This window comes from Talpa occidentalis, unplaced genomic scaffold (assembly GCF_014898055.3).
Source record: "Talpa occidentalis isolate TD23 unplaced genomic scaffold, MPIMG_talOcc4v2.1 talOcc4.2, whole genome shotgun sequence".
Taxonomy (NCBI): Eukaryota; Metazoa; Chordata; class Mammalia; order Eulipotyphla; family Talpidae; genus Talpa; species Talpa occidentalis.
The window spans coordinates 141,472,340-141,496,259 of NW_023602073.1; the positions used below are offsets into that span (position 1 = coordinate 141,472,340).

The 23,920-nt window shown below is 36.9% G+C and overlaps 1 protein-coding gene, 1 non-coding gene and 1 pseudogene across 3 annotated transcripts in view; 1 reads left to right on the forward strand and 2 right to left on the reverse strand.

Annotated features, from left to right (window-relative positions):
- Positions 1 to 23,920, forward strand: part of PCMT1 (protein-L-isoaspartate (D-aspartate) O-methyltransferase) — a 34,757-nt gene that overhangs the window by 7,948 nt on the left and 2,889 nt on the right. For both annotated transcript variants that reach the window (XM_037520561.2, XM_054697913.1), the window contains exons 2-7: positions 7,046 to 7,150; positions 8,409 to 8,440; positions 11,377 to 11,481; positions 13,565 to 13,685; positions 15,233 to 15,318; positions 18,145 to 18,314. In XM_037520561.2, coding sequence (XP_037376458.1) covers positions 7,046 to 7,150; positions 8,409 to 8,440; positions 11,377 to 11,481; positions 13,565 to 13,685; positions 15,233 to 15,318; positions 18,145 to 18,314 — 619 coding nt within the window. The remainder of the gene's footprint in view (positions 1 to 7,045; positions 7,151 to 8,408; positions 8,441 to 11,376; positions 11,482 to 13,564; positions 13,686 to 15,232; positions 15,319 to 18,144; positions 18,315 to 23,920) is intronic.
- LOC119253621 (small nucleolar RNA SNORA70) lies at positions 2,560 to 2,647 on the reverse strand (annotated as a pseudogene).
- Positions 3,563 to 3,666, reverse strand: LOC119253607 (U6 spliceosomal RNA). Its single transcript, XR_005127140.1, has one exon. It is a non-coding gene; the product is annotated as a U6 spliceosomal RNA (small nuclear RNA).

A 23,920-nucleotide genomic window follows, 5' to 3' on the forward strand; every position in this document is an offset into this window, starting at 1 on the left:
TATATTGTTGAGGTCAATAACACTTACATTTTGTTCCAAGCTGTAACTCTTATGCAGTTTGTTCGTTTATTTTTAAAGATTTATTTATTTATGCATAGAAGAACTTGGGTACAGGCCAGAAGTGTGGGTGGGGGGTGAGAGGATTCACCAGAGACAGAGTGGGGAACAGAACAGGCGGATTGACTGAAATATACTGCTGAGGGGAGCAGTGGGAAAGTCAGGAGAGGTCTCCTATGCCATGTGGGTAGCTCCCTCGCTGGGGATTGAACTCGTGCTGCAGTGGCTTCGGATAGCTTTGTAGGTTGCACCTTAACCCCTTGCGACACCAGGGATTTTTTTCCTGTGGTTATTTATTTATTTTTAAATATGTATTTTTAATGCAAGAACTAGGGTGTCGGCAAGAGGTGTGTGGAGTGAGGATTCACCAGAGACAGAGTGGGGAGCACAACAGGCAGACTGACTGAAATACACTGCTGAGGGGAGCAGTGGGCGAGACAGGAGAGCTAACCCACATGGGTTAGCTCCCTGGCCAGGGATCAAAGTCAGGCTGTAGTAGTGATAGCACAGAGACTTAACCCCTAGGCAACCAGGGAGACCTCCCCCCTGCCCTTTGTTCATTTTTTTTGGTCTGAAAAAATCTAATTTTATTTTTTATTTGATTTTATTTTTATTTATATATATTTTTTACATCATTGTTCATTTTCAAACAATGTTTGCTTCCCTACACCTTCAGGTATAGTTCCCATAGAATTTCTTTCACCAATTTACCCATGCACCATCACCTCAGTCCCCTGTGCTCCTTCCTCCCTCCTTCCCTCTGATCCCTCTCCCTCCCCACAAGTAAGAAGGGCACATATCAAAAAAACTAGCAACAACAAATGTTGGTGAGGATGTGAAGAAAAAGGAACTCTCCACATTGCTGGTGGGAGTGCAAACTGGTCCAACCACTATGGAAAGCTGTCTGGAAGTTCCTCAGTCTACTAAAAATGGAGCTACCATATAACCCAGCAGTTCCACTCCTAGGAATCTACCCAAAGGACACAAAAACATTTATTTAAAAGAATACCTGTACCCCTGTGTTTATTGCAGCACTATTTACAATAGGTAAAACCTGGAAATAACCCAAATGCCCAAAAATAGATGACTGGATCAAGAAGATGTGGTATATATACACAATGGAATATCATTCAGCAATCAAAAAAGATAAACTCATGCCATTTGCAGCAACATGGATGGAGCTAGAAGGAATTATGCTCACTTTGTTTATTTTTAAGGATTGAAAATCAGTATCATTAATTGAAGGACTGTTAACACTCTGCACAGCTATGTAATGTACTGTGAGTTTGTTTATTCCCTGTTGTTTCCAGTATTGCAGACCCCTATATTATTGAAGAGGAAGTCAAATATTTTTCCTTTTTTTATACTTCATCAGTTGCTTGAAATCATACCACATTTCAGTTTACTTCATATCTAAATCATGGTTCTTGTATAGTATTTTGCCTTTTTTCCCCCCTGGAATTTATCTCCTTCTGTACCCCTCCCTATCCCCAAGTTGAGGATATCTTTTTTTAAAAAAATCTTTTCTTACTGCCATATAATTAATAAATAACATATTGATTTCATGTTTACAGTATAATGACTTGATATGTGTATACATTGTGAAATGATCACCCAGTAAATCTAGTTGTCCCGCTCCATCATCATACAAAGTTTATTTTTAGGATTTACTCTCCTGGCAACTTTCAAGTATGTGCTACGATATTATTGACTGTAGTCATGCTGTACATTACATGCCCATGACTTAGCATTTTGTAACTGGAAGTTTGTACCTGTTGACCCCCATCATTTGTTTTGCCCACACCCCAAGCCCACTCCCCACTGGCTAATTCCATTTTGTTTTTTCATAAAATTTTATTTTGTTTGTTCATTTTTAAAAACACTTTGTATAATAAAATCACCTAAAATTACCTTTTCTGTCTAACTTACTTTGCTTAGTATCATCCTTTCAAGGTCCACTCATGTCACAAATGTCAAGATTTCATTATATAGTAATTCTAATTTTATTTTTTCGGGAACTGCCATACTGTTTTCCATATTGCATGAAGATCCCCTTTTCTGCACACCCTTCCCAATACTGGCTATTTCTTGTCTTTTGTTTGTTTGTTTGTTTGTTTTGAAAGGAAGCGGGATTTATTGGTGAACATGACTAAGGAGGGGGTAGCTCTGAGACTTTCATGAGGGCAGGGCCTACATTTGTCCAGGGGACAATTGTACAATGAAGGATGTATCTGACCATCTATGTTGAGCCACTTTTCAGCAATCATATCTTCAAATTCATCCACATTAAATTTGGTAGAGCCCCATTTCTTGGAGCTGTGAATATCCTGGTGGCCAGCCTGTATAGTACCTCAGTCACATGCTTCTTGTTCTGCAGCTTGCTGGGAATGGACACGATGACTTGACCATTGTGTACCATGCTCTGGGACTTCCAACGGTAACCCTGTCTGGAGTGTGGTAGTGGGCATATCATGAGATTAGACATGGATGTCCATCAGAAAGGACTGTCTACAAGGTCCCTTAGGGCAACTCACAAAGCAACAAGCTGCTTACACTCCCAAGGAGGCTGCTGTTTGTAATCATTGCGCACTGGACCTTGTGTTTTTGATTATAGCTGTTCTAACAGACGTGAGATTATATCTCATTGTGGTTTTAACTTGCATTTCCCTGATGATTAGTGAAGTTGGGCACTTTGTACCTGTTGGTCATCTGTACGTCTTCTTTGAAAAATGTCTTTTCAAATCTCTGCATATTTTTAATTGGATTTTCCCCCTATTAAGTTTGATGAGCTCTTTATATATTTTGGGTTTTAACCTCTTATTAGAGATATGATATACAAATATTTCCTCCCATTCAGTAGGTTGTATTTTCATTTTGTTGATGATTTCTTTTGCTGTGTAGAAGATTTTAGTTTGATGTGTCCCACTTATTTTTGCTTTTGTTGCCTTTGTTTGGGGAATCAGGTCCAAAAGTTTACCAAGGCTGATACCACTTAGATTTTCTTTGAAGAGTTTATGGTTTCATGTCTTACGTTAAAGTTTTTAATCCATTTTGATCTAATTTTTGTGTATGGTGTAAAATAATCTAGCTTTTTTCTTTTGTGGTTGTTTAGTTTTCCCAACACCATTTGTTGAAGAGAGCATACTTTCTCCAATGTATATTCTTTTTTTTTTATAATTTTTTAAAAAGATTTACTTATTTATTTATGCAAGCATTGGGTACAGTCAGAAGCGCGGGAGAGTGAGAGAATTCACCAGAGCCAGAGCGGGGAGCAGAGCAGGCAGAAGGACCTAAGCACACTGCTGAGGGGAGCAGCGGGCGGCAGGAGAGGTCTGCGCGCCATGTGGGACCCTCCTCCCGTGGTCGGGGAGCAGCCGGGGATCGATCTGGTGCTGTAGAGGCCGTGAGGGCAGCTTCGCAACCCAGCGCTCAACCGCCGCGCCACCGGGGAGGCCCCTCCAATGTATATTCTTAATTTCTTTTCTGTCATTTAATTGATTTTTTAAAAAATGTGGAATGATTGCTGAATTTGCATGTCACCCTTATATGCAGATGCTAATGGTCTCTGTATCATTCCAATTTTTGTAAAAGTGCTGCCAAAGTAAGCATAACAGATACTTTCTTAATGTGACTTCATTTTTCAAATTTTTAATTATTTGATCTATAGCTTGGATTCCTACTAACCTCTCATTTGGATTATTTGCATATTTGGGCCAACATTGGCCATTATTATGATCTCCTATTCTGGACATTTTGTTGAATAGAGTCATACAATATGTGGTATTTTATGATGGCTTCTTCCACTGAACATGTTTTCAAAGTTCGTTCATGTGTTAGCATGAATCAGTACATTTTTTTAAATGACTTAACATGCCATGGTATAGACCATTGTTATTTATCCATTTATCAGCTGATGGATATTTGGATTATATCCACATTTTGTCTATTATGAATAATGCTGCTATGCATATTAATGTACCGGTTTTTGTGTGACACGTTTTCCTTTCTCTTACACCAATGAAATGAATTGCTGAGTCCTGTAGGAACTCTTAATGTGTCATTTGAGGAACTGTCAGACAGTTTTCCAAAGTAGCTCATCATTTTACATTCTCATTTTTAGTGCATAAAGGGGTTCTGTTATCTTCACATCCTTAACAAAATGCTTTTGTTATTTGACTTTTTGATCCATCCTCGTGGGCATGATATAGTAGCTATTTGTGGTTTTAACTTTGATTTCCCTGACAATTAATGATATCCAGCATCTTTTCCTGGGCTTACTGGTAATTTGTAGATCTTGGGAGAAAATATCTTGGAAACACAAAGTTTTTTTAATTTTGATGAAATCCAATTTATGTATTTTTTCTCTTATTGAATGTGCTTTTGGTGTCCTAAGAATCCATCACTAAAGGTCATGAAGATTTAACTCCATATTTTCTTCCATGAATTTTATGGTTTTGGCTCTTACATTTAGAACTTTCACGCATTTTTGAGTTAATTATTATAGATGGTATAAGATAAGAGTTGAATGAACTTCACTCTTTTGCCTGTGGCTATCCAGTTGTCCCAGGAACATTTGTTTAAAAAAAGGTGGTTTGTCATCATTGAATGGTATTGGCACCTTTGTCAACCTACTCATTTTTAAGTTCCTTCCTTGAGGCTACTGCTATGAACTTCTAAGTCTCAGACCTGTTTGGTATTTTATTTTTATTATTATTATTTTTTAAGATTTATTTTTGTTTATGCATACAAGAACTGGGGTGTAGGCCAGAGGTGGGGGTGTGTGTGAGAGGATTCACTAGAGATAGTGGGGAGCAGAACAGGCAGATCTACTGAAATACACTCCTAAGGGAACAGTAGATGAGATAGGAGAGGTCTGCTGCGCCATGTGGGTTAGCTCCCTGGCCAGGGATTGAACTCAGGCCACAGTGGCCGGGGATAGCTTGATAGGGCTGAAACTTAATCCCTAGGCCACCAGGGAGGCCCTGTGGTATTTTAATACTTAGTGTAGTACTACTTCTTTCTGGGAATGATTTTATCTGTACTTCATCTTTATCCCCTGCTTTCTTCTACCTTTTTTTCTAGCACATTTAAAAGCTTATCCCACCCTTACTTTCTCATATAATTTTGCAGCAGTAGTGGAAGTTTTATTGGAATTTGTTAATTTCCTACTTATATATGGTTTGAAATATGGATATTCTCTGTCTCCTGACAATGTGAATGCATGGATCATGTGGGTTTTATGTCCCTTCTTTATCTTAGGTGTGGTGTTTTTTATTTTTGAAGGGTGGTGTGGAGAAATTCAGATTATTTCTAGATTTTTTAAAGTTTTTTTTTGTTTTTTTTTAAGATTTATTTATTTATGCATACAAGAGCTGGGGTACAGGCCAGAGGTGTGGGGGCTGAGAGACAGAGCGGGGAGCAGAACAGAGACAGAGCGGGGAGCAGAACAGGCAGATGGACCAAAATACACTGCTGAGGGGAGCAGCGGGCAAAGCAGGAGAGGTCTGCTGCACCATGTGGGTATCTCCCTTGCCGGCCGGGAATCAAACCCATGCTGCAGAGGCTGTGGACAGCTTCACAGGGCTGAGCTCAACCCGCTGCACCACCGGGGAGTCCCTATTTCTCGATTGTTAAAGTCAAATTCATACATTTAATCTTATAGATATTTTATCTGTGAGAACATAAACTATCTTGTTCATTTTAAAAATCCTAAGCAGGGGCCTCCCTGGTGGTACAAGGGGTTAATAAAGCACAGTACTGTGAAGCTATCCACAACTCTGCCCCACAAGTTCGATCCCCAGCCAGGGAGCTACCCACATGGCACAGCAGACCTCTCCTGTCTCGCCCACTGCTCCCCTCAGCAGTGTATTTCAGTCAGTCTGCCTGTTCTGTTACCCCCTCTATCTCTGGTGACACCTCATCCCCACCCCCCGCACCTCTGGCCTATACCCCAGCTCTTGTATGCATAAATAAATAAATCTTAAAAAATCCTAAGCATGGAGCGCTATTTCTGGTATGTACCTAACAGGCATTAGATGCACTGTGTTAAGAGGACCTTTTTGAATAATAACGTCATGCACAGTAACAGTATGCTTATTGCAATTTATTTTATATTTAATGTCAAATAATTGATAGTTGAGGGAGCCAAATGTATATATTATTGACTGCACTCCTTCTTAAAAAACTAACTTATCTTGGGATTTCTAATGGTATTTCTGCTTGATTTTATGCCACCTCTGTAACTGCTTATTATTATCTTCAAAGGGTCTAATACGTTTTCATGTTTACCAAGACTGAACATGCAAATCTGACTCCCCAAACAAAGGCAACAAAAGCAAAAATAACTGGGACACGTCAAACTAAAATCTTCACAGCAAAAGAAATAACAAAATGAAAATACAACCTGCTGAATGGGAGGAAATATTTGTAAATCGTATCTCTAATAAGAGGTTAAAACCCAAAATATATAAAGAACTCTTTAAGTGTTTTCCTTCTGTGTGTGTTCTTCTCTGGCTACTTATGTTTAATTCCTTTGCTTCAGTTGCCATCCATATAACTAGAAATCTGTATCTGTATCCTAGGTCTTGTTCCTGAGTCCCAGATCAATATATCCAACTGATTGGAATATCTCCACTTGTATGGTCCATAGCCCCTAACTGAATAGTTTGTCTTTTTCCTCCTTGACTCTTGTCCTTCTCCAGGATTTCTCAAATCAGTTATGATATTGGCATCTCAACAATCACCCCCCTCTCCCACCTCCAAATCCAGGCAGGTATACATTACCTACTAAACATTACTCAAATTCTTCTATTTTCTTCATTTTCTTACTGTCATTATTAAAGACCCAGTTGTTATTACCTGGCCCATTGCAATTACTTCCAGTCTGCTCTCTTTCAACCCTGTCTCTACAATACAGCCAGAATAATTATTCCAAAACATGTCTGATCATCTCATTTCCAGCTTAAAATATTTGCCTTGTTCATTTCAGAAAATGGGATCATCAAGACAGATAAAGTATTTGAAGTAATGCTAGCCACAGACCGCTCCCACTATGCAAAATGCAACCCTTACATGGATTCTCCACAATCAATAGGTAAGCTTTAGGTTTCTGAAAATGTCACATTTTAATTTATTTACTCTATAATTTTTGTAAGTAAAGCTAGGCTAGGATATAAATATTTATCATTACCTTGGTTGCTATTTGAATTTTATGCTGTACTAAATCTCATAAAACATATCCATTTTAATAAACTGTTATATATGAAGTACCATGTCTGTGTTCTCAAGCAGTAGCAATATGTGTAGTATATATGAAGAATTTTTAAATTTTTCATAAAATAATACTTTTAGTGAAAACTTAAAATTTAAGCTGAATGCTGACTTTTCTTGAGGGACCTTAATTATTATTATGTTTTTATAAGATCACTGGGGAGAGGGGCCTTAATTTGACTAGGTTGTGTTCACATCAGAACTAATTTTTTAAATCAAAATTAAAAGAAATAAATGTAATTATTATTGACTTCTCTGTTTCACTTGCCCTGAATTTTTTGGCTTATGCTTGTTTTTAGAAAGTTCCATATTTAACTCCTTCTCCTGAAGCAGGTTTTGCTGAACTGCTGAGCCTTGGCAGTGGGCGCCTTTGAGGCTTAGAAGTGCCTCAGGATTCTGTGGGCCAACTGCCATGCTTTCTCCTTTTGAAGCACAATAACAGTCAGCAGAGAAGATCCTGAGGAGCTTCTGAACCCCGAAGGCACCTGCTACCACCGCTCAGTGAAAATTGCTTCAGATTGCAGAAGCAGGTAAATAAGTTTTGAGAAAGCAACATTGGAAGAAAATAAAAGCTTCAAACTAAGAAAAGAGTATGTAAATCATTATTAGATGGTACTATAAAGAGCAAATTGAAGTGGTTTATTAGTCTTTTAAGCCACTTTGTTTGCCAGTTGCCCTAGTTGTTAGAAATATAAAGCAGTTTAATTTCACAAAGTTTTACATATGTGTTATAGATCTAGACTTACTTTCTTTTTATAAATCTGAAGAGAAGACAAGTCATAAATTTAACAGTTCAACTTATTGACATTCTTCCTTTCTCAGCTAACTCTACAGAAACCTTTTTTGAAGTAATTGGGACTTTTGTACCAGATGATCATTCAGCCTTTGGCAGGGCCGTGTTTTCTGATTTTTAACTGCTGCATGACAGCACTCTAAAGTACACAGTAACTGTTTTATTTTCTTGAAATTGTAAAAAAATAGTTATAAAAAATGATTTATAAATGCTAGAAAAGGGGATTTCATGGAATATTTATTATGTTTTTGAAACTGAATGTATCAGTTGTTGTCATCTTCTTTTCTAGGTTTCCAAGCAACAATCAGTGCTCCACACATGGTAAGTTGACTTTGATCATTTGGGTACAATGCATTGCATTTTTTTCCTCTAAGATATGCTCAAGTAAAGATGGTTTAAAGAATTAAACTTTCAGTTACTTCAGTTTTATCATTTATGTATTAGATAAAATGATTGTTCCTACTTTCTTGCTACTGTGAACATTAGTGTGCAGGTTTTGTGTGCATATATTTTCAATTATCTTGATAAATACTTAGGAGTGGAGTTACTGGGTCATACGGTAGTCCTACATTTAGCATTTTGAGGAACCTGTCAAGCTGTTATCCAAGTTGGATGCACCATTTCACAATCCCACCAGCGATGTATAAAGGTTCCAGTTTCTCCACTTCCTTGTCAATACTTGTTATTGTTGTTGTATATCTTATTTATTTTATCCATCCTAGTAACTGTGAAGTAGTATCTCATTATGGTTTTGATAAGCATTTCACTAGTGATTAATGATATTGAGCATCTTTTTGTGTGCATCTTTTATTGGTCATTTGTATATTTTCTTGGGAGAAATGTCTATTCAAATCCCTTTCCCATTTTTTAGTTGGTTACTTCTCTTTTCATTGTTGAAAAGGATGCTTTAAAAAAAATTACTGCGTTAGAATGCATGTAATTTACTATCCTAGCCATTTTTAAGCATATAGTTCAGTAGTATTAAGTATATTGATAATGCTGTGCAACCAATCTCCAGAAGTCTTTCATCTTGCAAAACTGAAACTATACCCATTCAGTAGTAATTCCCATTCTCCACTTGTCCCAGCCTCTAGCAACTGCCATTCTATTTTCTGTCTCTGTGAAGTTGACTATTTTAGGTGCTTCATAAATGGAATCATACAGTGTTTTTTTTTTTTTTTGGTGTCACTGGCTTATATTAACTAACACAATGTTCTTAAGCTTTATCCATATCATAGCTTGTATCAGAATTTCCCTCTAGAAAGAATGCATTTTTAATCACTTAACATTTTCTGAGTAACCATTATCTCTTGATATGGAAAATATATATGTGAATATAGCCACATAGTACGACTATATGTATGTCTGTGTATATGCATATGTAAGTAGCAAGCACTGTGTCCTTTGAATTTTGCTGAACCAGAATGTGAGTAGAACAAAATAGTATTAATTAATTATATCTAAAAGAATTTGTGACCTTGTATCATTAATTGTATAGCTATTAGAAATATTAAAAAAGAAACAAATTGAGAACTAAAGAGAAATGATGTCTGCTTTGATTGAAGCTTAAAATCACAGGCTTGGAAATGGTTATGTCCTATAATAGTTTCCAAAGTTATGATTAAGGAATATTGTGTTATATACAGTGGGCAAGAGATTTTTTAAAAACCTGTTAAAATAATGTCCTGCTTGCAGTGAGCACACTTCACATCCAGATATTAAATCCCAAGTGCCACTAAAAGAGATTAGAGCTTCTTGGAGAAGACAGTGCTGAAACTGCAGAAGCACTCAAAGGCTAATGGGACATAGAGACAGGTTTGAAGAAACTCCCAAACACCAAATTAGAGACAATTTGAGAAGAAATGGTAGATGATGAGGATAACACAGTTAATCAAGATATAAAAATCCATGCATCCATAGAGATGAAAAAAAAGGCAAGACTGGAAAAATGAAAAACATAAGGATGCCAGTTAATCAATGTGGAGTGCTTTTACAGATCACTATTTGTCATTATCAGCATAATAATTGGATTAGGCAAAAATCATCAGTTACTCTAAAACCATTAAGAAGATTGTTGGGGAACAAATATCCTTGGAGTCTGAAATTATTGCTCTACATATTATTACTTACAGAAGAAAAACATGCCTTGAACATAGCTATGTAGTGGACCCATTTTCTAACAGCAAGTCTGGTAGTGAGGGCCCAGTATTATGTTCTTCCTCATATGGTGCAGTGGGAGGCCTCAATAAGCATCTGTGTGGTTTTCTTGCTAGAAGTCTTTGATTTGAATCTAACCATGAGGAAACTGACACATCTAGACTGTAGTATATTATGTACAACTGGCTCAGATTCCTTAAAAGAAGTGTCCTAAAGAACAGAGTGAAGTGGGAGGTAGAGGAGAGTGGAAGGGAGATATTCTAGATTGGCAGATGCAGTGAATGAACCTTTAATGGATTGCGGGGGGGACCTCTAATGGTCATTTTGGGACAAAATGTATGTCTGTATATATGCATTGAGGAAGTTTGAATGTGGTATGCATGTTGGGTGATACTGAATTGATGGTTTTCCTGAGTGTGGTAATGGTGAGGTGATTAAGAAGGAAGATGGCCTTGTTTTTGGCAGATGGTTACTGAAGTTTTTAGGAGTGATATATGATGTCTATGACCTGTTTTCAGAAGGTTTGGTAAAAGAGTATGGTATAATATAAGTGGTTAGTGAGTCTTTTTTTTTTTAACATCATTGTTCATTTTTGTACAGTGTTTTATTTCTCCCCTAAGATGTAATTCCCTGGTTAGTGATTCTGCAGGAGGAGAAAGGGATGTTCATTGTATTTCCACCTTTTATATGGGTTTGAAATTTTTTCATAATCAACTTTTAAAACTGTTAATCAGCAGTGTATTTGAGTATATTTGCCTGTTCTGTTCCCCACTCTGTCTCTGATGAATCCTCTTCCCCACCCCCACCTCACCTCTGGTCTGTACCCCAGTTCTTGTATGTATAAATAAATCTTTAAAAAAATTCACACACCAGATTTAAAATTACTGAGTCATTTTATCTAAATGTAAGAATTTAATTGAACAGTGGGAAATTTCTTATGTAATTCTCATGTAGACATAAGTATATAACATGTTTTCATGTCTTGGTAGATGATACTAATAGAAAAATTGGTATGAGGTTGGTACTTTTATTTGTTCCATGGTATATATATTTTATAGCATCTAGAAAAAATGATTATTTGCCTTATATTCTTTTGGCAGCATGCATATGCACTAGAGCTTCTGTTTGATCAATTGCATGAAGGAGCTAAAGCGCTCGATGTAGGATCTGGAAGTGGAATCCTTACTGCATGTTTTGCCCGTATGGTAAGAGTTTTATTTTTCATTCTGATCTCAGCAGTAGCATATTACAGGATTTGACTGTATTTTTTACTTCACTAGCAGTTTTTGAGGGTTTTCTTTCCTTTTTTTAAATTCTATTAAGATAGTAGTTAGATGTATCACTTAGGATTGGGGGGGTTTAAATAACATTAATCTAAATTGGTATAGCAAAAAGAGAATTTATTTGGTTTATATAATGGAAAAGTCTAATGGTATGTCTGACTTTTGTGGGGCTGGATTAAGAAGAAACATATTATTATTGACAAAGTGTTCTCTCTGGTTCTTGTTTTGGTTTTGCTTTCCTTCACATGTTGGCTTCGTTATCTCATAAGCTCTTCTCTTGTGATCACACATTGGCAACAAGTAGGAGCTCCCAAATTACATTTTTTAAAGTTCTCATCTTGCATTAATAATGAGGGTAGAGCTGCTTTTACATTTTAAAAAAAAGGGGGGGCTCTCCGAAAATTGTCTTTGTGTTATACTTCAGTTTTTATTTTCAGAGTCTTATCTGGTAAATGACTATATGGAGTGTAAGCCCAGGCATATACTCACTTTGGAGGAAAGGTTCATCTGTGCTCATCTATGCTCAAATCAGGTTGATAATGAAAAATCTTGTCCCTGGAGGCCAAATTGGAAGGGTCTGGTCTGGTTAAGTTCGGATTTATGGATCCATCTTGGACTAAAATTCATTTAATATGCTATAAATATAGAGATGGCAGACAGTAGAGCATTAGCTCTAGGGAAGGGGGAACTTTGCCTAATTTATTTTTTTTTTCATTGATGTATTCTAAGCTCTCAGAATAGTGTCTGGTACATAGTAAGGACTCATATTTCTTTCCTGTTGTTTTACTTGTTTATAGAAGATTAGCCCTCACTAATGGAATACCAGGATTTTTTTTTTTTAAGTTTAGAAATGGCATTTAATTGGTAACTTGTTTTCTCTAATTGACATATTTATGATTTTAGAGAAATACTCATTTTTTTTTTTAAAAAAAGTCATTGGATTTATCTTTTTAAAAATGATTTTAGGGCCTCCCTGGTGGCGCAAGGGGTTAAGTCTTAGCACTCTCACCCTGCCAACCTCTGGCCTACACCCCAGTTTTTGTATGTATAAATAAAAATCTTTAAAATAAAAGTGAAAATTGATATTAATGTTTTTAATCATTTATCATATATTTTATGTATTCTTTACTTAATCTTTATGAGGTCTGTCCCCTTTTCTTTATTTTAAAGCTGAAGAACCTGATTCAGATGTGAATCCAGGTAGTCTCACTTTAGAGTCTTTATTATACTAGATTCATTTTACAATTAAAATTTTACTTGGGGGGACTTTTGGTGGCACAGAGCTTAAAGTCTCGGTGCTATCAAGTTATCACCAGCCACTGCAACATGAGTTCAATCCCGGCCAGGGAACTAACCCACATATAGTGCAGACCTTTCCTGTCTCAACCGCTGCTCCCCTCAGCAGTGTATTTCAGCATATCTGCCTGTTCTAACCCCTACTTTATCTCTGGTGAATCCTTTCACCGCCCCCCTACCCCGACACACACCTCTGACCTACACCCCAGTTCCTATATGTGTAAATAAATGAAATAAAATTTTACTTGGAACCTTTTGAGATTTTTTAATTTTCCACATAGGGCAGCAGTATTAGGTGTAGAAATTCCTGTAAAAATTTTTATGTAATATTTTAATATTTAAAGTCACACTTTTAGGGAATTTAAATAGAAAAAATACTTGTATTAATTACTGGATGGTGTTGGTAATTAAGTCTTACTTTAAAGTCCTGGATTTAGAAATTGAATAAATACATCATTTTTCTTAATACTACAAGATTTTGTAACTTATTCTACCCTCTTAATTACTGAAATAATAATTCATTTGAGGGTTAAAATTGAGAAGGTTGCATTTCACAAATAAATTAAAAATTGAGCATTTAACAATCAAATTGGAGACTTAAGATGTTTACCTTGTTTTCTTATTGCAGAATATGGCATCAGATAAGGCAACACTTTACTGTGCAGTAAAACAAATTTAGACCAAAACAAATTTATTCTTTCATTTACAGGTTGGATCTACTGGAAAAGTCATAGGAATTGACCACATTAAAGAGCTAGTAGATGACTCAATAAATAATGTCAGAAAGGATGATCCAATGCTTTTGTCTTCAGGGAGGGTGCAGTTGGTTGGTAAGTATCAGAACACTTTAAAAATTTCCTTTATGGAGAATTTTTATTTTCAGAAAATCCCTACAAGCTAAATAATACAAATAATTCTTGCATTAAAAAAACCTTTCACTCTTAAATACTAGATAAGAGTAACAATTTAAAATACTGTGGGTGACATGACTTAACTATTTCAGAAAATGCCCATGTTGTATTTTTTTTATTGCTTTTTAAGTAGTAATACTAAAATAATGTGTCCCCTAGAGAAAAGGTAAACAATGCAGAATGGTGCAAGATTAAAAAGAAAGCCCCTCCTTTTCCCTAAGTTTTCTGGACATATAAAAAATCTGTGTGAATAAATTGCTTGCATAATTGCTTGTTTGCTTCTATTCAGCATTTTACAGTAGACATATTTCCATGTGACCATATTTTTGTATTACTGTGAAAAATAAACATACAATAAGTACATAAAACATAAACTGGAAGCTTAACAAATACCTGCTTAAGTAGTACACTAATAAAGAAATGGAACATTACTGGTACCTTGGAAGTCTTCTGTTTGCCTTTTCCTCCTCATAACTCCCTCCCTTCTCCCTAATGGTAATAATAATGAGAATAATAATTGTTATTATGATGGTGAATTTATTTTCTAATTATATTTCCATAATGGTGTTTTATTTTGAGCTTTACATAAAAGGAATCATACACAGTATATTCTGTGATAAATTACTTCTTTCATTCAATATTATGTTTGTAAGAGTCTTTTTTGTATCCAGTTTATCTTTATGACTTTATTGCATTCCCATTTTAAGAACATTACCAAAATGTGTTTATTAATTCTGAAGATGGATGTTTTATGTTGTTTCTATTCACACATGTAAATCAGTTCTTCTACCTTGTATCTTGCCTTTTCACTGAGATGTTTGTACTTTTTTGATAAATAGAAGCTTTAAATTTAATATAGTCAGGCTTACCAGTTTCTTCTAGTACATTCTCTGGCCTCTTTAAGGCTACTAAGAAATCAGGAAAATGTCTTCTTATTTATTAGAAACTTTATCATTTTGGCTTTTCACATTTAAGTCTTTGGTCTTCCTGACAGTGATTTTTGTGTACGATGTATGTATGTGTGTGAGGTGAAGGTAGAGATTTTTTTTTCATATGAATACCAGTTGATCAGACATCATTTGTTAAAAATATATTCTTTCCCCACTTTAAATCTTCTATAATTACTCGCATTAGGTAGTTCTTTCTGAACAGATTTTTTTTAAAGATTTATTTATTTATGTGTACAAAAACTGGGGTATAGACCAGAGGTGCAGGGGATGAGAGGATTCACCAGAGACAGAGTGGGGAGCAGAACAGGTAGACTGACTGAAATATACTGCTGAGGGGAGCAGTGGGCAAGTCAGGAGAGGTCTGCCGTGCCATGTGGGTAGCTCCCTAGCCAGGGATTGAACTCGTGCTGCAGTGACTGCAGATAGCTTCATAGGTTGCACCTTAACCCTTTGCACCACCAGGGAGGCCCCATATCTGAACAGATTTTTAAAGCATATATTTTTTTTTTCTTTCAGTGGGAGATGGAAGAATGGGATATGCCGAAGAAGCCCCATATGATGCTATTCATGTAGGAGCCGCAGCCCCAGTTGTGCCCCAGGCAGTGAGTTGAGTTTTTCCTATATTTATGTGCTTTATTGAACTAAAACTAAAAAACTTAATAGAGAATTGACTTCTAGATGATGCTCAAAAATATAACTAGAGTTTTATCTTATGCATTTTAGCTGTAGTTAGTAGATACTGTTTTTTGATATTCAAGTAAATGACATGAAGATTACTAAACCCTAGCTTATGACTGTCTTATTTGATCCTACTTAGAACTGGTATACCAAAAGAATTGGGAAAGTCCCTCCAGAGTTCATAACCTGATAATCAATTAGTGTTTTACTAAATACCAAAATATGTAAAATTCTGTTAGGTTCATGAGAGAGACCAGGAAGTATTTGTCATACATTTTACCAACACAGAGCTTATATTCCACAGAGATATGTAGAATGCCTGTACATGTAACAGGCAAATTAATGCTACACTAGCATTAGTTTATAGTATATATTGAATATGAAAGAAAATATGTACTGGGCCTCCCTGGTGGCCTAGGGGTTAAGTCCCAGCACTATCACCACTTTGGCCTGAGTTCAAACCCCAGTCAGGGAGCTGACCCACATATGGCAGAGAAGACCTCTCCTGTCTTGCCCGTTGTTCCCCTTACCAGTGTATTTCAGTCGGTCTACCTATTCTGCTCCCCACTCTGTCTCTGGTGAATCCTCTCATCACCTGTACCTCTGGCCTGCACCCCAGTTCTTCTACGCCAAAAAAAAAAAAAAAAAAAAAAAAATATATATATATATATATATATATATATATATGTACTATAAGAGTTCAAAGGAGAAGATAAATTTGCATAGAGTAGTCAAGGAGACTCCATATAGGAATGGAATTTGAACTGTATTTTAAAGATTAGTAAGAATTATATTGTTGCAATGAGAGGGTATTCATTCCAGTATTATATGTTATGTATGCAAGGTGTACAAGTCATAAATGAATAGTTTTATGAACTTTCACATATGAACACAGGATCAGTAGTTTTAACTTTTTTTTTTTTTTAAATATTGGCAGCTTGGTAGGAGCAATTAAAATCTTAAATAGAACTGTGATGCTCTTGAAGAGCATTTCTCTTGGCTTTAGCTCAATATGAATTTAAACATTGTAGCAGCACTTGGAGGTATTATAGGGGTTTTTATATACTTGATTAAAGATAAATATGCTTAGGGGGTTGTCCAGTTTTAAAATAACAGTTAAGATGTTTATGCTTCCTCTTTGACATCACCCTAAAAACAACTATAAAAACAAAAAACAGTAATACAAACTCCAGGTATCTAGGAGATTATACTTGCAACCCCGAACTCTAGTATGTGAAATGTAAGCAGATGGAGGTATAACTTCCTCAGGAGGTGGAGGAAGCAGAACCAAAGAGATGGCAAGGGGCATATCAGTGCAGAAGCGGTTTGTTGTACAGTAAATAATCGTAACTAAGTAGCAAATTGTATTTGCAAGTCATAACTTAAAGTGGTTTTTTGTGTGTGTGTGTGTGTGTGTGGTTTTTTAAAGAATTATTTATTTATTTATACAAGCACTGGGTACAGTCAGAAGTGCAGGAGGGTAAGAGAATTCACCAGAGCCAGAGGGGAGAGCAGAGCAGGCAGACTGATGAAGTACACTGCTGAGGGGAGCAGCAGGCGGCTGGAGAGGTCTGCATGCCATGTGGGACCCTTGCCTGGCGGCCAGGGATCGAACCGGCCCTATAGAGGCTGCGGGCAGCTTCGTAACCCAGCGCTCAACTGCTGCGCCACCGGGGAGGCCCAACTTAAAGTGGTTTTAATAAATTATTATTATGTGAAAGGAGCAAAATATATGTAAGAGTTCACTCCTCATCCAGCATATAATTTGAAGTTTAAAAAAACAGTGACTAGTTAACAGTACTATATTGTATATTTGAAAGTTGCTAAGAGAGATTTTTTTTTAAAGATTTATTTATGCATACAAGAACTGGGGCAAAGGCCAGAGATGGGGGTGGTGAGAGAATTCACCAGAGACAGAGTGGGGAACAGAACAGGCAGACTGACTGAAATACACTGCTGAGGGGAGCAACGGGCTAGTCAGGAGAAATCTGCTGCGCCATGTAAGTTCCTCCCTGGCTGGCCAGGGGATCGAACTCCTTGTGCTGCAGTGGCTGCGGACAGCCCCATAGGTTGCATCCCAACCCCTTGTGCCACTAGGGAGGCCTGAGAGCACCTTTTTTTTTTTTTGAGGGTTGTTTTTTTTTTTTAAGATTTACTTATTTTATACAAGAACTGGAGTACAGGCCAGATGTGCGGGAGGGTAAGAGGATTCACCAGAGACAGAGTGGGGAACAGAACAGGCAGACTGACGAAATACACTGCTGAGGGGAGCAGTAGGTGCGATAGGAGAGGTCTGCTGCGCCATGTGGGACCTTCACCGGCCGGCCGGGATTGAACCGGCACTACAGAACCTACTGACAGCTTCATAGCATGGTGCTCAACTGCCTGTGCCACCAGGGGAGGCCCAAGGTTTATTTTATTTATGCATACAAGAGCTGGGGTATAGGCCAGAGGTGCAGGGGGTGGTGAGAGGATTCACCAGAGACAGAGTGGGGAGCGAAACAGGTGGATTGACTGAAATACACTGAGGGGAGCAGCGGGCAAAATAGAGGTCTGCTGCACCATGTGGCTTAGCTCCCTGGCCAGGGATCGAACTCATGCTGCAGTGGCTACCTACAGCTTCATAGTGCCGAGACTCAACCTCTCGGCATGCCACCAGGGAGGCTCTGAAAGGTTTTTATAGTAATATAAAATGACTCTTAATATAATACCTTAACTTGGTATATATGTGTTTGTTCACTTTCTTATAGCTAATAGACCAGCTAAAGCCGGGTGGAAGATTGATATTGCCGGTCGGTCCTGCAGGTGGAAACCAAATGTTGGAGCAGTACGATAAGCTACAAGATGGCAGTGTCAAAATGAAACCTCTGATGGGAGTGATATACGTGCCTTTAACAGATAAAGAAAAGCAGTGGTCCAGGTGGAAGTGATTTTATCTTCTGCTCTTTCTTCTTCCACACACGCAAGGTGAAAGGGTGTGGATTTTAAGACATTAGACTACAAGAGCTGCTCTTTTGGTTGTCACCTTTATGCTACTCCATCTTAACATCAGAAATCCACTACATTAAAAACATGGAAAAATTTTGCATGGTTTGCCCTTCTTTTGATTTAACTCATATCTTTGCGGAAGGGGGGGTGAGACTTGGTTGGCACAAGATGTTTTTTAAAGAGGCTTTCACCCATAGTTAAGTATTTTTTAAATAAATTTTATTATCAACCACTCTGTTTTACAGAGTGACATTTACATTTACAAATCATTTTTATAAATGCTGTATGGATTATCATGGAAACAGCTTCCAGAAAAGATGGGGACCTGTATGTCCTGCCCCTTACTCTCTGTTGTTCTGAAGAGAAAGAAGTGGAAAGACTCATATTCCAGTTTTTGAAGATATCAGAATCCCAGAGAGGACATTCTTCCTCTCATCTTGATTTCTCTTTCAGTCAGATTCATAGATGTCTGACAGCATGTGCCAAATTTACATTCAACTACTGTAAGAACTAATCTTGCTCTATAGGACAGGCCAGCCCATGTTGAAGCTAGTCTAGCTCGCTTCCTAGAGAGGGGAAGGGATTCTGTAAACTACTCAGTGAGTGCCCAGGTCTCACAAACCCTCTCAAAGGGCCAACAGCATGCAGCATCATCTTCAGCACAGCATGGCTCATTATAAATATAATGCCTACTTTTGTTTTATGTTTCAGCATATTCTGAATATTTTGTTTGAAGCCGAGATTCCTCTTCTTCCTTCTCTCCTTAGTCCCTCTAGTGGGAAGGAGTGAGAGCAATAAGTAGACTGACGTTAGCTGAGACTACTTGAAGTTAAGCTAAAGTGAAAATAAAGGTTTATACTTCCTTGTTTTATGATACTTATATTTGACAAAGATACTTATTTTAAAATAATTATCAGTAAGTAAAACAGTGATTGTAAGTTTAATAGATCTCAAGTTTGTTTTCTAGAAAGAGGAAAGACAACTTTTGAGTGAATGCTTAATTGTAAAAATGGTAATGAATTTAACTCCCTTTGTTCAAAACTGAGTTTTACTTTTAACTAAATTTATTGGCCATTTCTTGGATATCTTAGTAGGAATTACATTTTATTCTTCACCTAATGTAGTTACAGCTGTTTCCATTGTATTGTAAGGTAGCACGGCCACTTCCTAAATAAATAAATAATTTAAAACTTGCTGGTCTTGTCAGAATAAGACATAGCTACTAACAACTAATCACAGCCTTCCTTCACTTAGCTATACCATTACAAAAATGGTATACTGTATAATTGCTACTGTATGAAATGGCAAATATATCACTGGAATTACTAAAATTACTGAAATTTGATACCAAGAATTCAGATTTTTATTAATACATTACAAATATTTTTTATTCACAGTAAACATTAGTATTAAATATTTCACCTATAATTTAATTATGAAGCAATTACAAAAAGGTACTTTGTATTTATAACCAGAGTTAGATTTGGCATAAAGCTAATGAAATTTAAAGCTTCAGGGTCTTCACTTGCTTAGCACTCTCCCTGGCCTTATGCTGATTTTATAAGCATAGTCTTGTATTTAGACTTCTTTTTTTCCCCTCTTCCCAATTATAAATCTTTGTAAGGACTTCATAAAACCTTATCTACCCCTGATAAAATGAAACTATTTGTATTAAATACTGACTAATTTTTTAAAATTTATGGGAATTACTCAGTCATTTGCCAAATACTTAGCTATATATAGACTTGGGTTGTTTTTTGTTTGCTTGGTTTTTTTTTGCCTCCCACTTTTTAAAACATTGAGCAAGTTTACATTTTGCATCATTAAAAAACTTTAGTTGTACTAGGAAAATTTTCTGCTTTTTTCTGTTGTAAGTTTCTATTTGTTGAAACACTTCATTATATTTAGAGATATAGTTTTAATTACAAAGATAATTATTTTAAGATTTATTTTATTTTCATGCATGCAAGAGCTGGGGTACTGGCCAGAGGCAGGGGGGGTTGGTGAGAGGACCCACCAGAGACAGAGTGGGGAACAGAACAGGCAGATTGATTGAAATACACTGCTGAAGGGAGCAGCGGGCGAGCCAGGAGAGATCTGCTGTGCCATGTGGGATACTCCCTGGCTGGGGATCCAACTCGTGCTGCAGTGGCTGCAGTCATTTTCATAGGTTGTGTCTTAACCCCTTGTGCCACCAGGGAGGCCCCAATAATTATTTAATTATAAATCTCGAAGTTTAAAGAATATAAGTTTAAAGAATGGTAAGGGGAAACAAAATTAGGGAAAAAAAGAACTGCTACATTAAAATAAATTGAAAGAAATTGCTACAAAATAGAATGTTTGTGAGGGTAAAAACCAACAGGCACTATTCAGAGAAATACAGGAAAGGCTATGGGAACCAGCAAAGGATGTTGACATATCCAGGGGTCAAGGATGCCCAGGGTACTAGCAGGAAACTGTTAGCACTCTAGGCCTAAAGGGTAACAATTTTACTAGACTCCATGGACAGCAGGGGACTCAGTGGAGGAAGAGGGTAGTAACTGACAGGTGAGTGGTGGAGGGGAGCAGCACTACCACATGTATGACTCACTCATTTTTTCTCCTCCTAGTCTCTTCTGTTAGAGCTTCATATGGACCAGTCTTGACTGTAGTCAGAGAGGAAGGGGTCCTGTGACAATCTGAAATCAGCTCTCACCACCACCTCTTTGTTCTTTCCTCTCCTATACTAGATGCCCCTGCTTCTTTTAAAATTTAAGTCTGGAATAGGTTTGTGTGCCCTATTTCTATTCCCTTTAGGCTAATGAATCTGCTTAAATTATCCCTGACTGAAAAAAATTATTTTAAGTTGCCTTTGGAAAAACAACATGTAATGCTTTTTTTTTTTTTTTTTTTTTAAGATTTATTTATTTATACAAGTACTGGGTACAGTCAGAAGTGCGGGAGGGTGAGAGAATTCACCAGAGCCAGAGCGGGGAGCAGAGTAGGCAGAAGGACCGAAGTACACTGCTGAGGGGAACAGCGGGCGGCAGGAGAGGTCTGCGCGCCATGTGGGACCCTCCTCCTCCGGTGGCTGGGGAGCAGCCGGGGATCGAACCGGTGCTGCAGAGGCTGCGGGCAGCTTCACAACCCAGCGCTCAACCGCTGTGCCACCGGGGAGGCCCATGTAATGCTTTTCTTAGGCAGTTCTGTTTGCTAAATTTGTTAAATATTTCCTAGTGTGATTATCTTCTTAATACCTTCATTAATTCAAGGGGGTGTGCCCACTATGCCATACACTGTTCTAGGTGCCAGGTAGCTATAACTGAATTTGAAATTGACCCTTCTATGGAGCTTACAGTCATGTAAGAGATCAAATTAGTCCAAAGACAAGACAGACAGGTAATTAGAGTATAGTGTGTTTGGATTCTGCTTTGATGGGCATTAGAGAGCAACTGAAGTGTTGACACCAGGCAGTAAAGTGATCAGAATGACATTTCAGAAAGACAGTGCTTCCTGAGGAGTAGAGTAGATTGGAAGGGAGTGAAACTAGATTCAGAAGTAGGAAGTGGTGGTAGTAAGACTGGGGTGATGTGACAGTGGCCTGAATTAGGGCAGTGGCAGTAAGGATAAAATGTGGTTAGAAATAGCCTCTTCCTCCTTCCTAGAGTACCCATCCCACATTTAGGAATTATCATCTAAAAAGTACCTTAGTGTCTTGCCAGGCTAGATGATTTCTGTTCCTTCAGGTTTTCTTCAGGATTAACAATTCATCCTGGTGCTTTCTTATGAACTGTCTCTTGTTTCTCACTAGCTTCATCCTCCTTTTACTGGGGAATCTAGAGCTAGTTGCACTACTTCCTTCCCTCCTCCTTGTTTTTTAAATTGAGGTTGTTGGTTTATGTGGTTTGTATTTTGGGAGTATGAGATTCCCCCTTTCAAATGTTAGTACCGTAGCACACTCACCAGCAAAGCACCCATGGTCCACCAGCAGAGTCCACTGTGTTCCTTCCCCAGTTTACCCTCTCTCCCCCAGCATTCCTCAGCCTGTAGTCAGCTTTCAAGGGTCAGTTTTTATGTTTGACTTTATCTGACCCTTTGTTGGTTTCTCTATATTCCACCTATAAGTGACACAATCTGATATTTCTCTTTCTCTTTTTGAATGCTTTCTGAGGGTGCCATTTGATTGTTACTAAGGAGATATGATAGACAGCAAATGGAAAAAAGGAGAAATAGCAGTAATGCCAAGTTGTAGTGGAAAATAAAGTCTAAAACCTGAATGCAAATTTGTCTCCTTATACTTGGAAAAATACCCACAATTTTGGTGGATTAATAAGAGGGGAGAGCAAGGATAGGCCATGACCTAGAGCTGTAGTTTTTGTTCATGTCTACGAATGTGTGGTTGGTTGTATTAGTTGTTTCATAAACTCAATACTTAAAAATTTACATTTTATTTTATATAAGTATATTTTATATAGAAATTAAAATTGTGTTAATTTTATTTTTGTTTTTAATAACTATAACAGTCAGTGGAATAAATTCATCTCTGTGAGACAGGAATATTTTAGGGTTCTCATTTCACAGGCAAGTTTTCAATGTCTCATTTCACAGGCACATTAAAATGGCATGCACACATATTGATAAAAACATGAATTCTAGTGTTGACAGTATAGGTCATAGGGTATTCAAATGAGCCCAACCATCCAACTGACTGTTGTTTTCTTATAGTAATTCTTTTATTTGTTCTTGCTAATGAAATATATAATAATGTTAGTAGTTTAGAATTACTAACCCAATAAATTAATAATTGTATATTAGATACTAAAATAAGTACTTATAGTTAATAACCTAATGAATATCTGTCTACCTATAGATTGATATGAGAAGAATAAAATAAAAATCACATGTAATCCCAGAACCCAGAGTAACCACTATTAACATTTTGGTATATTTTTAAAAATCTCTTACATAAATCCATATACATCTCTTTTGTAATCCTGAAATCATTTAATAAAATATCATCAACATTGTCCCACATCATTAAATATTTTTTTACAATGTGATTTTATTCCAGCTTTATTGAAATACAATTGACATTTAACATTGCATTAGTTTTAGGTGTACAACATAATGATTTGGTATATGTATACATTGTGAAATGATTATCACAAATTTAGTTTTATGGTTTCAACTCTTTAATCTATTTTGCGTTGATTTTTTGGTATAGGGTGTAAAGAGTCCAGTGTCATTCTTTTGCATGTGGCTGTCAACTTTTCTGAGCACTGTTTATTAAAGAGACTATTCCCCAATTATACATTCTTGGCTTCTTAATTAATTGATCATACATGTGTGGGCTTATCTCCGGGCGCTCTATTCTTTTCCAGACATCCTATTTGTTTTTTTGCCAATGCTGTACCGTTGATTACTATAGTTCATAATACAGCTTGATATCAGGAAGTATGATGCCTTTAGCTTTGTTACTCTTTCTAAAGATTGCTTTGGCTGTTCAGGTCCTTTGTGGTTTTCTATACATCTTAGGATTGTTTGTTTTATTTCTGTGAA